Genomic DNA, 12296 nt, shown 5'->3' with positions numbered 1-12296 from the left:
TTCCCATCAGCCCATAACTCTGCTCCTGGACCATAATTACTGTTCCCATCAGCCCATAACTCTGCTTCTGGACCATAATTACTGTTCCCATCAGCCCATAACTCTGCTTCTGGACCATAATTACTGTTCCCATCGGCCCATAACTCTGCTCCTGGTACCATAATTACTGTTCCCATCAGCCCATAACTCTGCTCCTGGTACCATAATTACTGTTCCCATCAGCCCATAACTCTGCTCCTGGTACCATAATTACTGTTCCCATCAGCCCATAACTCTGCTCCTGGACCATAATTACTGTTCCCATCAGCCCATAACTCTGCTCCTGGACCATAATTACTGTGCCCATCAGCCCAAAGCTCTGCTTCTGGACCATAATTACTGTTCCCATCAGCCCATAACTCTGCTTCTGGACCATAATTACTGTTCCCATCAGCCCATAACTCTGCTTCTGGACCATAATTACTGTTCCCATCGGCCCATAACTCTGCTCCTGGTACCATAATTACTGTTCCCATCAGCCCATAACTCTGCTCCTGGACCGTAATTACTGTTCCCATCAGCCCATAACTCTGCTTCTGGACCATAATTACTGTTCCCATCAGCCCATAACTCTGCTTCTGGACCATAATTACTGTTCCCATCAGCCCATAACTCTGCTCCTGGTACCATAATTACTGTTCCCATCAGCCCATAACTCTGCTCCTGGACCATAATTACTGTTCCCATCAGCCCATAACTCTGCTCCTGGACCATAATTACTGTTCCCATCAGCCCATAACTCTGCCCTGGTACCATAATTCCTGTTCATCCCTCCTATGTTCTTATGTCCCGTCCATTACGGCTCAAGTGATTCAATTTGATACAGCAGACGTCTTGTTTGTGTGACACATTCCTCCATGTTGTTGTGACTGTTGGCTAGTTAGCTCCATAGAGATAAATAGTTTATTATATAGTTAGCTCACTGTCTGACGCTGTGGGTTGTGTCATCGACATCGTACCGTAATGAGGGTGCAGCAGGGTGGTCTGCTTGTCTTCTCATGATGACTCACTTCCTCTGTGATGTCCCGAGGCGTCGACAGCGCCATTGTTCCCAACCCTGTCCCTGTCCCAGCCACCACGTCACCCCCATTAGACCAATTATATTATAGACACAAATGATCGAACAGCATATTTCACACCCACACACACACGGATACAGAAACACACTCACACACACACACACACACACACGCACACACTTTCCTCAACTAACTTTTAAAGGAACACCAGAAATCCATTTAGGACACAGAAATAAACTATCCTGGGACCTGTGGGGAGTCAGCAGCACTGAACTGATGAACTAAGGTAGAGCATCATGTTAGAGGGCTGAACTGATGAACTAAGGTAGAGCATCATGTTAGAGGGCTGAACTGATGAACTAAGGTAGAGCATCATGTTAGAGGGCTGAACTGATGAACTAAGGTAGAGCATCATGTTAGAGGGCTGAACTGATGAACTAAGGTAGAGCATCATGTTAGAGGGCTGAACTGATGAACTAAGGTAGAGCATCATGTTAGAGGGCTGAACTGATGAACTGAGGTAGAGCATCATGTTAGAGGGCTGAACTGATGAACTAAGGTAGAGCATCATGTTAGAGGGCTGAACTGATGAACTAAGGTAGAGCATCATGTTAGAGGGATGAACTGATGAACTAAGGTAGAGCATCATGTTAGAGGGCTGAACTGATGAACTAAGGTAGAGCATCATGTTAGAGGGCTGAACTGATGAACTAAGGTAGAGCATCATGTTAGAGGGCTGAACTGATGAACTAAGGTAGAGCATCATGTTAGAGGGATGAACTGATGAACTAAGGTAGAGCATCATGTTAGAGGGATGAACTGATGAACTAATGTAGAGCATCATGTTAGAGGGATGAAGTGATGAACTAAGGTAGAGCATCATGTTAGAGGGCTGAACTGATGAACTAAGGTAGAGCATCATGTTAGAGGGCTGAACTGATGAACTAAGGTAGAGCATCATGTAAGAGGGCTGAACAGAGGAATGTCTCTAAAGTAGAGCATCATGTTAGAGGGATGAACAGAGGAACATCTCTCTAAAGTAGAGCATCATGTTAGAGGGATGAACAGAGGAACGTCTCTAAAGTAGAGCATCATGTTAGAGGGCTGAACAGAGGAACATCTCTAAAGTAGAGCATCATGTTAGAGGGCTGAACAGAGGAACGTCTCTCTAAAGTAGAGCATCATGTTAGAGGGATGAACAGAGGAACGTCTCTCTAAAGTAGAGCATCATGTTAGAGGGCTGAACAGAGGAACGTCTCTAAAGTAGAGCATCATGTTAGAGGGCTGAACAGAGGAACATCTCTAAAGTAGAGCATCATGTTAGAGGGCTGAACAGAGGAACGTCTCTCTAAAGTAGAGCATCATGTTAGAGGGATGAACAGAGGAACGTCTCTCTGAAGTAGAGCATCATGTTAGAGGGATGAACAGAGGAACCTCTCTAAAGTAGAGCATCATGTTAGAGGGATGAACAGAGGAACATCTCTAAAGTAGAGCATCATGTTAGAGGGATGAACAGAGGAACGTCTCTCTGAAGTAGAGCATCATGTTAGAGGGCTGAACAGAGGAATGTCTCTAAAGTAGAGCATCATGTTACAGGGCTGAACAGAGGAATGTCTCTAAAGTAGAGCATCATGTTAGAGGGATGAACAGAGGAACGTCTCTCTAAAGTAGAGCATCATGTTAGAGGGCTGAACAGAGGAACGTCTCTCTAAAGTAGAGCATCATGTTAGAGGGCTGAACAGAGGAATGTCTCTAAAGTAGAGCATCATGTTAGAGGGCTGAACAGAGGAATGTCTCTAAAGTAGAGCATCATGTTAGAGGGCTGAACAGAGGAACGTCTCTCTAAAGTAGAGCATCGTGCACAGTGCCGGTGTCAGAGGGCTGAACAGAGAGTTCAGGCTGAAGTACTGCAGGCGTGCATTTCTGAGTGACATGGAAAATTCCTCACTCATCTCACGCTCTCTCACTCTCTGTCCTTCTCTGTGTGTGACATGGTCTGGGTAGTGACGGGGTCTGGGTAGTGTCAGGTCTTGCTTTTTACCGTCCCCTACATCTGCTCTAACCTACTATCTGTGTTTGTGTTTGTGTGTGTGTGTGCGTGCGTGCGTGCGTGTGTGTGTGTGTGCGTGCGTGTGACCTATCAGGTCCCCTATTTCGAGGTCTACTTCATGTCGTCCAACGAGCTGCTCCAGAATACGTCAGTGCTGGCTGTTCTGCTGTTCCTGGCCCTGGTGCTACAGCGAACCTTCCTACAGGCCTCCTACTATGTCACCATAGAGACCGGCATCAACCTCCGTGGAGCCCTGCTGGTGACTGACTGGAGGATTCTGGGATTTGTAGGATACTGCGTCACCGATTCTCCACCCTTAACCCAAAGTGTTCACTTGTTCAGTCTCTGTCGTAGATCTAAAAGCTTTAGGTTTGCGTAGTCATTGGCTGATGGGAGTTTCCGCCATTGTTCAAATCATGACGGGGAGTGGGGAGGTGCAAAAATAACATGGAGCATCGGGACAGCCGTAGACAGTCACAGAGGTGGAGAATCTGGACAGCCATGGACAGTCACAGAGGTGGAGAATCGGGACAGCCGTAGACAGTCACAGAGGTGGAGAATCTGGACAGCCATGGACAGTCACAGAGGTGGAGAATTGGGACAGCCGTAGACAGTCAAAGAGGTGGAGAATCGGGACAGCCGTAGACAGTCAATGAGGTGGAGAATCTGGACAGCCGTAGACAGTCACAGAGGTGGAGAATCGGGACAGCCGTAGACAGTCACAGAGGTGGAGAATCTGGACAGCCGTAGACAGTCACAGAGGTGGAGAATCGGGACAGCTGTAGACAGTCACAGAAGTGAATGTACTGTATCTAGTAGGTTGTTAATGTCCTCTGTCCTGTACGTTTCCTAGGCGATGATCTACAACAAGATTCTGCGTCTGTCCACCTCTAACATGTCCATGGGAGAGATGACCCTGGGCCAGATCAACAACCTGGTTGCCATAGAAACCAACCAGCTCATGTGGTTCCTCTTCCTGTGTCCCAACCTCTGGGCCATGCCAGTGCAGGTGGGTTTTGACTAGATAGAATTCAGCTCATGTCGAAATGTACTTTTCGTAGCAGGTTAGGAGAATTTACGCAGTAGGTTAGGATAATTAAAATAGTAGGTTAGGATAATTAGGTTAAGGTTAGGAAAAGGGTTAGGGTTAGCTAAAATGCAACAACAACAAAAAACTTGACGTCAATTTGACATAAGTGCAGGTTGGGCCATGCTGTTAAGATACAATCTATCTGGACATAGTCTCTATGTAGGATCTGGCCAACAACCTGATCTTAAAGTGGAGGCCAAAGCATGATTTTGTTCCAGAATATGGGTTAACAAGTATGTATTTTTTAAGCCATTATCTGCCAGTACCAATATGACCGCAATATTGTGCATCAATAATATCTCACTAATAAATCCCTAATATATCCCTAATATATCCCTAATAACTCCCTAATATATCCCTAATATATCCCTAATAACTCCCTAATAACTCCCTAATATATCCCTAATAACTCCCTAATAACTTCCTAATATATCCCTAATAACTCCCTCATAACTCCCTAATATATCCCTAATAACTCCCTAATGTATCACTAATATATCCTTAATAACTCCCCAATAACTCCCTCATATCTTTGTGTTGTGTTCCTGCTCAGATTGTGATGGGCGTGATCCTGCTGTACTACCTGCTGGGAACCAGTGCTCTGATTGGAGCTTCAGTCATCGTGCTGCTGGCTCCAGTCCAATACCTGATCGCTACCAAGCTGGCTGACACCCAGAAGAGCACCCTGGTGAGTCACCCTCTGTTCACGTTGAGCCACTCAGGTTGAACACTGCCTGCACCAATCCCTTAGATCGTAGTTTCACTGTCACTTTAGATATGAATCTGCAAGCTTTACCATGAATAAATAGCCTACATTTGAGTGAAATCAGTTATTTTCTGTTATGATGGGGGAAACAGTATATGATAAGGAAACAATAGCCTTTAAAAACAGTTGAAATGAGAAAATATTCATATTATTTTGTAGTTTAAATCTTCACTAAGGCATCGCCCTCTTCTGACAGGACCAGTCTACGGAGCGTCTGAAGAAGACCACAGAGATTCTGAAGGGGATCAAGCTGCTGAAACTGTACGCCTGGGAGAACATCTTCTGTGACAGTGTAGAAGATACCAGGGGCAAGGAGCTCACCAGCCTCCGCACCTTCGCCCTCTACACCTCCATGTCTAGTGAGACACACACACACCTTCGCCCTCTACACCTCCATGTCTAGTGAGACACACACACCTTCGCCCTCTACACCTCCATGTCTAGTGAGACACACACACACCTTCGCCCTCTACACCTCCATGTCTAGTGAGACACACACACACCTTCGCCCTCTATACCTCCATGTCTAGTGAGACACACACACCTTCGCCCTCTACACCTCCATGTCTAGTGAGACACACACACACCTTCGCCCTCTACACCTCCATGTCTAGTGAGACACACACACCTTCGCCCTCTATACCTCCATGTCTAGTGAGACACACACACACCTTCGCCCTCTACACCTCCATGTCTAGTGAGACACACACACACCTTCGCCCTCTACACCTCCATGTCTAGTGAGACACACACACCTTCGCCCTCTACACCTCCATGTCTAGTGAGACACACACACCTTCGCCCTCTACACCTCCATGTCTAGTGAGACACACACACACCTTCGCCCTCTACACCTCCATGTCTAGTGAGACACACACACACCTTCGCCCTCTACACCTCCATGTCTAGTGAGACACACACACACCTTCGCCCTCTACACCTCCATGTCTAGTGAGACACACACACCTTCGCCCTCTACACCTCCATGTCTAGTGAGACACACACACCTTGGCCCTCTACACATCCAATAAGAAACACACCCCTCCTCTGTTACTTTATAATAGATATCACATCCTTTCTTTTGAGCTGTGAAATCCCCTTCATTTTGTCCAGTAAGACACTCACACTGCTTATATTCTGTCCTCATTTATATTTGGGGCTCAGTTTGACTTAAGTGCTTTGAAGTTTGAAAATGTCTTTGTTCTCTCCAAGTGCTCTCTGTTGTTACAAAATATGACCTCTTTTGCTCCCCAGTTTTTATGAATGCTGCTATCCCCATCGCTGCTGTGCTTGTGGTGAGAGTTCTCATCATTCCTGTATCCTGCAGGCCATTTTTAGGCTAATTGTAGCTAGTGTTTTTCCAGCTCTGAAATCTGTTAACAATACCAAACTGAGTATCTGTGTGTCCCTTTGTGTCCCTGTCAGACGTTTGTCAGCCACGCCCTGATCAACAAGTCCAAACCCAGCTCCTCGGAGGCCTTCGCTGCTCTGGCCCTCTTCCACATCCTGGTTACCCCACTGTTCCTGCTCTCCACCGTGGTCCGCTTCGCAGTCAAGGCCATGGTCAGGTGAGAGACCTACTGAGGATGCCCAGGGCTACTGAATAATGGATAGTTACCAGCTAGACAATCTGTGTGTGTGTGTGTGTGTGTGTGTGTGTGTGTGTGTGTGTGTGTGTGTGTCCTATCATGTCCTATCCACAGCGTCCAGAAGCTGGGTGAGTTCCTGCAGAGCGATGAGATTGGCGATGACAGCTGGAGGAACGGAGACATGTCTGTGTCCCTAGAGGCCTGTAAGAAACACCCTGGGGCGGTGAGTACACACACACACACACACACACACACACACACACACACACACCACCACCCCCCCCCCTATTACCAAACACTGCCCCAATACAGGCCTGAGCCGTGTTTAGTAGGGCACACTGAAGCAAAATGTAAACTAAATGGTGTGTTTCGAGGTAGTCTCTTAGCGTTTCAGTCTGTTTATTCACTTTGGTCCCTAATGAACATGACCCAATGACTTATCTGTCCCTCTGCCAGAGCAGCTAATGCTAGCCATTCAGCCAGCACAGCACAGAGCCTAATCCAGGAGCTATTCATTTACACCCAGCATGGAATACAACTACTACTGTGTTACTACAGTGTTTAGACAGCTCCCAACACGGCTAATGGACTCATCAGGATGATATGATGGTTATGATGGTTTTCATCTGACCAAGTTTCAGATCCAACATGTGTTTCTAACTTCAAGCTTTTGGTGGAACTGCAGAGAAAGTGTCTGCTTGGCCAGAGCAGATCTGGTCTCTGTAAAAGGAGTAACTGTAACTACACACCGTGTCAGTCTAGCAGCAGTGTTTCATGGGGAATCTCTCCCAGGAGTCGTTAAGTAGCTGGTTGCTGCTAGTCTCCTCATGTCTTCAGCTGTTCTCTGGACTTTGACAGGTTTATTTCTGTGTTGGACTCCTCAGAAGGAGTGGAGAGAGACAGAGACCAAGTGGTGGAGGGTTTAGTGTGAGATGGAGGAGCCATTTGTTTAGGGCTGAAGAAGGGATGGAGGGAGGGAGGGATGGACGAAGGGATGGAGGGAGGGATGTCTTGGGGACGAGGAGTAGGGGATAAGAAGCTCCCTCTGGAGACAGTCTCAGTCAGGGTCTGAGAGGGGGTCCTCCCTGGAGGTTACAGCGGATGAGGGGCCAAGTGTATCACTGAATACAATCTCTCTTTCTCTTTTTCTCACCCTCCCTTCATCTCCCTCTCCCCATTTCTGTCTTTCATTCTATCCCTCCCTCCCTCTCTCTCTCCCCTCTCTCCCTCCCTTACTCTCCCCTCTCCCTCCCTCCCCATCTCCCCCTCCCTACCTCTCTCTCTCCAGACCAAGGCTATAAACAGGAAGCAGCCCCTGCTCTACCAGATGGACAGCTATGAGCAGCCAACACGCAGACCACTGCGACCCAACGAGACTGAGGACGTGGCTGTCAAGGTCAGGGGTCAAAGTTCAACACCTCAACAAGCTCATTGGCCCTTCTTCTCAGGACCTGTGACACACACAGCACCGCACACACTCAGCACCACACACACTCGCTGACTGCATGCACGGACACAGGAACAGACACGTAGGCTATCAACTCACAGACAAGCTGTAGCTCACGTACATGTGCAGCCACGTGCACGCACGTAGACACATACACACGCAGAGGCTTCTGAGCTAGAGTCTGACAGTTGTCATCAAACCTTTAAACTGGCCTTTTTGTCACATCCGCCCAGGTCATTCACTCTAGGAACACGTGACACCACAGATGTTACCACTGTCTATCTCTCACAGCAGATGTTTCATCTCTTGGCCTGTCCATTGTGTGAAACACACCCTGAGGAGAAGTCAACATTTACCGACAGTTTAAACTCTCAGGACCCACATCATGAGTCAGAGGCAGGGGATTCTCATGAGAACGGAGAACCCTGTGCCCTGTGTCATTAACTGACATGTTCTCAGCCCCTGTTCTGGTCTCTTTGGGGTCCACATCCTGTTGCTATCCCTGTGGACCCACAGCATTATTGTAGGCAGTCTGTTAATTAATGAGCTTGGGGGCAGCAGGAGGGTCCGAGGGTCGAATGAATGGGCTGCTGCTGTGTGTGAACCAGACAAATCTTCTGTCTCTGTTTCCTCTCTCATCTCACCCGCTTTATCTCTGCCTCTCTCTACCTTCCTCTCTGTTTCCAATCACCTCTTCTCTCTTCCTCTCTGTTTCCCATCACCCCTTCTCTCTGCCTCTCTCTACCTTCCTCTCTGTTTCCAATCACCTCTTCTCTCTGCCTCTCTCTACCTTCCTCTCTGTTTCCAATCACCTCTTCTCTCTTCCTCTCTGTTTCCCATCACCCCTTCTCTCTGCCTCTCTCTACCTTCCTCTCTGTCTCCCATCACCTCTTCTCTCTTCCTCTCTGTCTCCCATCACCCCTTTTCTCTACCTCTCTACCTTCCATCACCCCTTCTCTCTGCCTCTCTCTACCTTCCTCTCTGTCTCCCATCACCCCTTCTCTCTGTCGCTCTGTCTTCCGCTCTGTCTCATCATCCATCCTCTCTCCCTCTTTATTCCTCCCTCTCTCTTCTCTTCCATCTTATCCCTCCCATTTCTGCCTCCCAGCTCACCCCTATCTTCCTCCACTCCCCCTCTACCTCTCTCTACCCCTATCTCTGCCTCCCTTTCAAGACTCCCCATCCCCTCTGGTCCCCACCCCCGTAACAGCCGCTCTGTCTATTTACAAACTTAATTTACCAAGTCTCTTTTCTCAGCGGTAATAAGACGTCTGTCTTTCATTTTTAACTTGTATTTATTAGTTCTGTGTCACTGAATCTCAGATCTTGTGTGGTTTTGCTGTAGGGGATGGAAGGGAGGGGGATTACTGGCTATAATAAACAGTAGAATCGGACAAGACATAAAACACAACAGAACTATGTAAACATGCTATTATATTTGCCTTAAAGATCTAAATGGTTAATTATTTCTATGTACACATACATATCTAAACCACCAGCTGGAGACCATAACATGTCCATGTCTAATGCTTTTCTGTCAGCCTGCTAATCCCACTGTTTCCTGTTCAGGTGAACAGTGGATTCTTCACATGGGGAAGCAACTTGTCAACGTTGTCCGACATCAACATCTGCATTCCAACAGGTAACCCGATCCTGCTGGGAACACTATGGCAACACCAGGCTGCGTCCTGTTTAGGAGGTCGTCGACAGTCAGTGTAGAATATCTAACACCAGCTGTGTGTGTGTTTGTGCGTGTGTGTGTGTGACAGTGTAGTATATCTAACACCAGCTGTGTGTGTGTTTGTGCGTGTGTGTGTGACAGTGTAGTATATCTAACACCAGCTGTGTGTGTGTTTGTGCGTGTGTGTGTGACAGTGTAGTATATCTTTCGGCTATGACCTCATGGCCAGTGGCCCGTCAGATATGACAGCTAGTCTGCTAAGACAAACAGGATAGGCTGGTCCTGGTAGACCACTATTTGCTGCAGCTGAGGGAGTAGAAGCATTATGTAGGATATGTGGAACAGAGGAGGCTGGTGGGGGGAGCTATAGGAGGACAGGGACATTGTATTGGCTGGAATGTAATAAATGGAACAGTATCAAGCACGTCAAACATATGGAAACCACATGATTGACTCCATTCCATCAATTCCATTCTATCCATTATAATGAGCTCATCCTACTATAACTCCTCCCACCAGCCTCCACTGATGTGGAAACGTGACTGCTCTAAATTGAGTGTGTAAAGATATCCCAATATCCTATCCTACGTTTAAGCTTTACCCAGGGCTGTAACAGACATTATCAATGTCAGATTGACATAGAACAATCTGTTGTCTCTAATGCTTTATATAGTGTCTTCTTACCTTTATATAGTGTCTTCTTACCTTTATATAGGGGCCTCCTACCTTTATATAGTGTCTTCTTACCTTTATATAGTGTCTTCTTACCTTTATATAGTGTCTTCTTACCTTTTATATAGTGTCTTCTTACCTTTATATAGTGTCTTCTTACCTTTATATAGTGTCTTCTTACCTTTATATAGTGTCTTCTTACCTTTTATATAGTGTCTTCTTACCTTTATATAGTGTCTTCTTACCTTTATATAGGGGCCTCCTACCTTTATATAATGTCTTCTTACCTTTTATATAGTGTCTTCTTACCTTTATATAGTGTCTTCTTACCTTTTATATAGTGTCTTCTTACCTTTATATAGGGGCCTCCTACCTTTATATAATGTCTTCTTACCTTTTATATAGTGTCTTCTTACCTTTATATAGGGGCCTCCTACCTTTATATAGTGTCTTCTTACCTTTATATAGTGTCTTCTTACCTTTTATATAGTGTCTTCTTACCTTTATATAGGGGCCTCCTACCTTTATATAGTGTCTTCTTACCTTTATATAGTGTCTTCTTACCTTTTATATAGTGTCTTCTTACCTTTATATAGTGTCTTCTTACCTTTATATAGTGTCTTCTTACCTTCATATAGTGTCTTCTTACTTTTATATAGTGTCTTCTTACCTTTATATAGGGGCCTCCTACCTTTATATAGTGTCTTCTTACCTTTATATAGTGTCTTCTTACCTTTTATATAGTGTCTTCTTACCTTTATATAGTGTCTTCTAACCTTTATATAGTGTCTTCTTACCTTTTATATAGTGTCTTCTTACCTTTATATAGTGTCTTCTTACCTTTTATATAGTGTCTTCTTACTTTTATATAGTGTCTTCTTACCTTTATATAGTGTCTTCTTACCTTTATATAGGGGCCTCCTACCTTTATATAGTGTCTTCTTACCTTTATATAGTGTCTTCTTACCTTTATATAGGGGCCTCCTACCTTTATATAGTGTCTTCTTACCTTTATATAGTGTCTTCTTACCTTTATATAGTGTCTTCTTACCTTTTATATAGTGTCTTCTTACCTTTATATAGGGGCCTCCTACCTTTATATAATGTCTTCTTACCTTTTATATAGTGTCTTCTTACCTTTATATAGTGTCTTCTTACCTTTTATATAGTGTCTTCTTACCTTTATATAGGGGCCTCCTACCTTTATATAATGTCTTCTTACCTTTTATATAGTGTCTTCTTACCTTTATATAGGGGCCTCCTACCTTTATATAGTGTCTTCTTACCTTTATATAGTGTCTTCTTACCTTTTATATAGTGTCTTCTTACCTTTATATAGGGGCCTCCTACCTTTATATAGTGTCTTCTTACCTTTATATAGTGTCTTCTTACCTTTTATATAGTGTCTTCTTACCTTTATATAGTGTCTTCTTACCTTTATATAGTGTCTTCTTACCTTCATATAGTGTCTTCTTACTTTTATATAGTGTCTTCTTACCTTTATATAGGGGCCTCCTACCTTTATATAGTGTCTTCTTACCTTTATATAGTGTCTTCTTACCTTTTATATAGTGTCTTCTTACCTTTATATAGTGTCTTCTAACCTTTATATAGTGTCTTCTTACCTTTTATATAGTGTCTTCTTACCTTTATATAGTGTCTTCTTACCTTTTATATAGTGTCTTCTTACTTTTATATAGTGTCTTCTTACCTTTATATAGTGTCTTCTTACCTTTATATAGGGGCCTCCTACCTTTATATAGTGTCTTCTTACCTTTATATAGTGTCTTCTTACCTTTATATAGTGTCTTCTTACCTTTTATATAGTGTCTTCTTACCTTTATATAGGGGCCTCCTACCTTTATATAGTGTCTTCTTACCTTTATATAGGGGCCTCCTACCTTTATATAGTGTCTTCTTACCTTTATATAGGGGCCTCCTAC

The 12296-nt window shown here is 44.8% G+C and overlaps 1 protein-coding gene across 6 annotated transcripts in view; it reads left to right on the top strand.

Moving 5' to 3' along the window:
- Positions 1-12296, top strand: part of LOC106609713 (ATP-binding cassette sub-family C member 9) — an 81336-nt gene that overhangs the window by 13974 nt on the left and 55066 nt on the right. For all 6 annotated transcript variants that reach the window (XM_045722346.2, XM_082977837.1, XM_082977838.1 and 3 more), the window contains exons 10-18: positions 3203-3367; positions 3962-4117; positions 4752-4886; positions 5161-5323; positions 6219-6259; positions 6390-6532; positions 6668-6776; positions 7842-7949; positions 9570-9642. In XM_045722346.2, coding sequence (XP_045578302.1) covers positions 3203-3367; positions 3962-4117; positions 4752-4886; positions 5161-5323; positions 6219-6259; positions 6390-6532; positions 6668-6776; positions 7842-7949; positions 9570-9642 — 1093 coding nt within the window. The remainder of the gene's footprint in view (positions 1-3202; positions 3368-3961; positions 4118-4751; positions 4887-5160; positions 5324-6218; positions 6260-6389; positions 6533-6667; positions 6777-7841; positions 7950-9569; positions 9643-12296) is intronic.

This window comes from Salmo salar, chromosome 07 (assembly GCF_965601325.2).
Source record: "Salmo salar chromosome 07, fSalSal1, whole genome shotgun sequence".
NCBI lineage: Eukaryota > Metazoa > Chordata > Actinopteri > Salmoniformes > Salmonidae > Salmo > Salmo salar.
The sequence above is the reverse complement of the archived record's forward strand: the minus strand, read 5'-3'. Positions and strand labels throughout refer to the sequence as shown.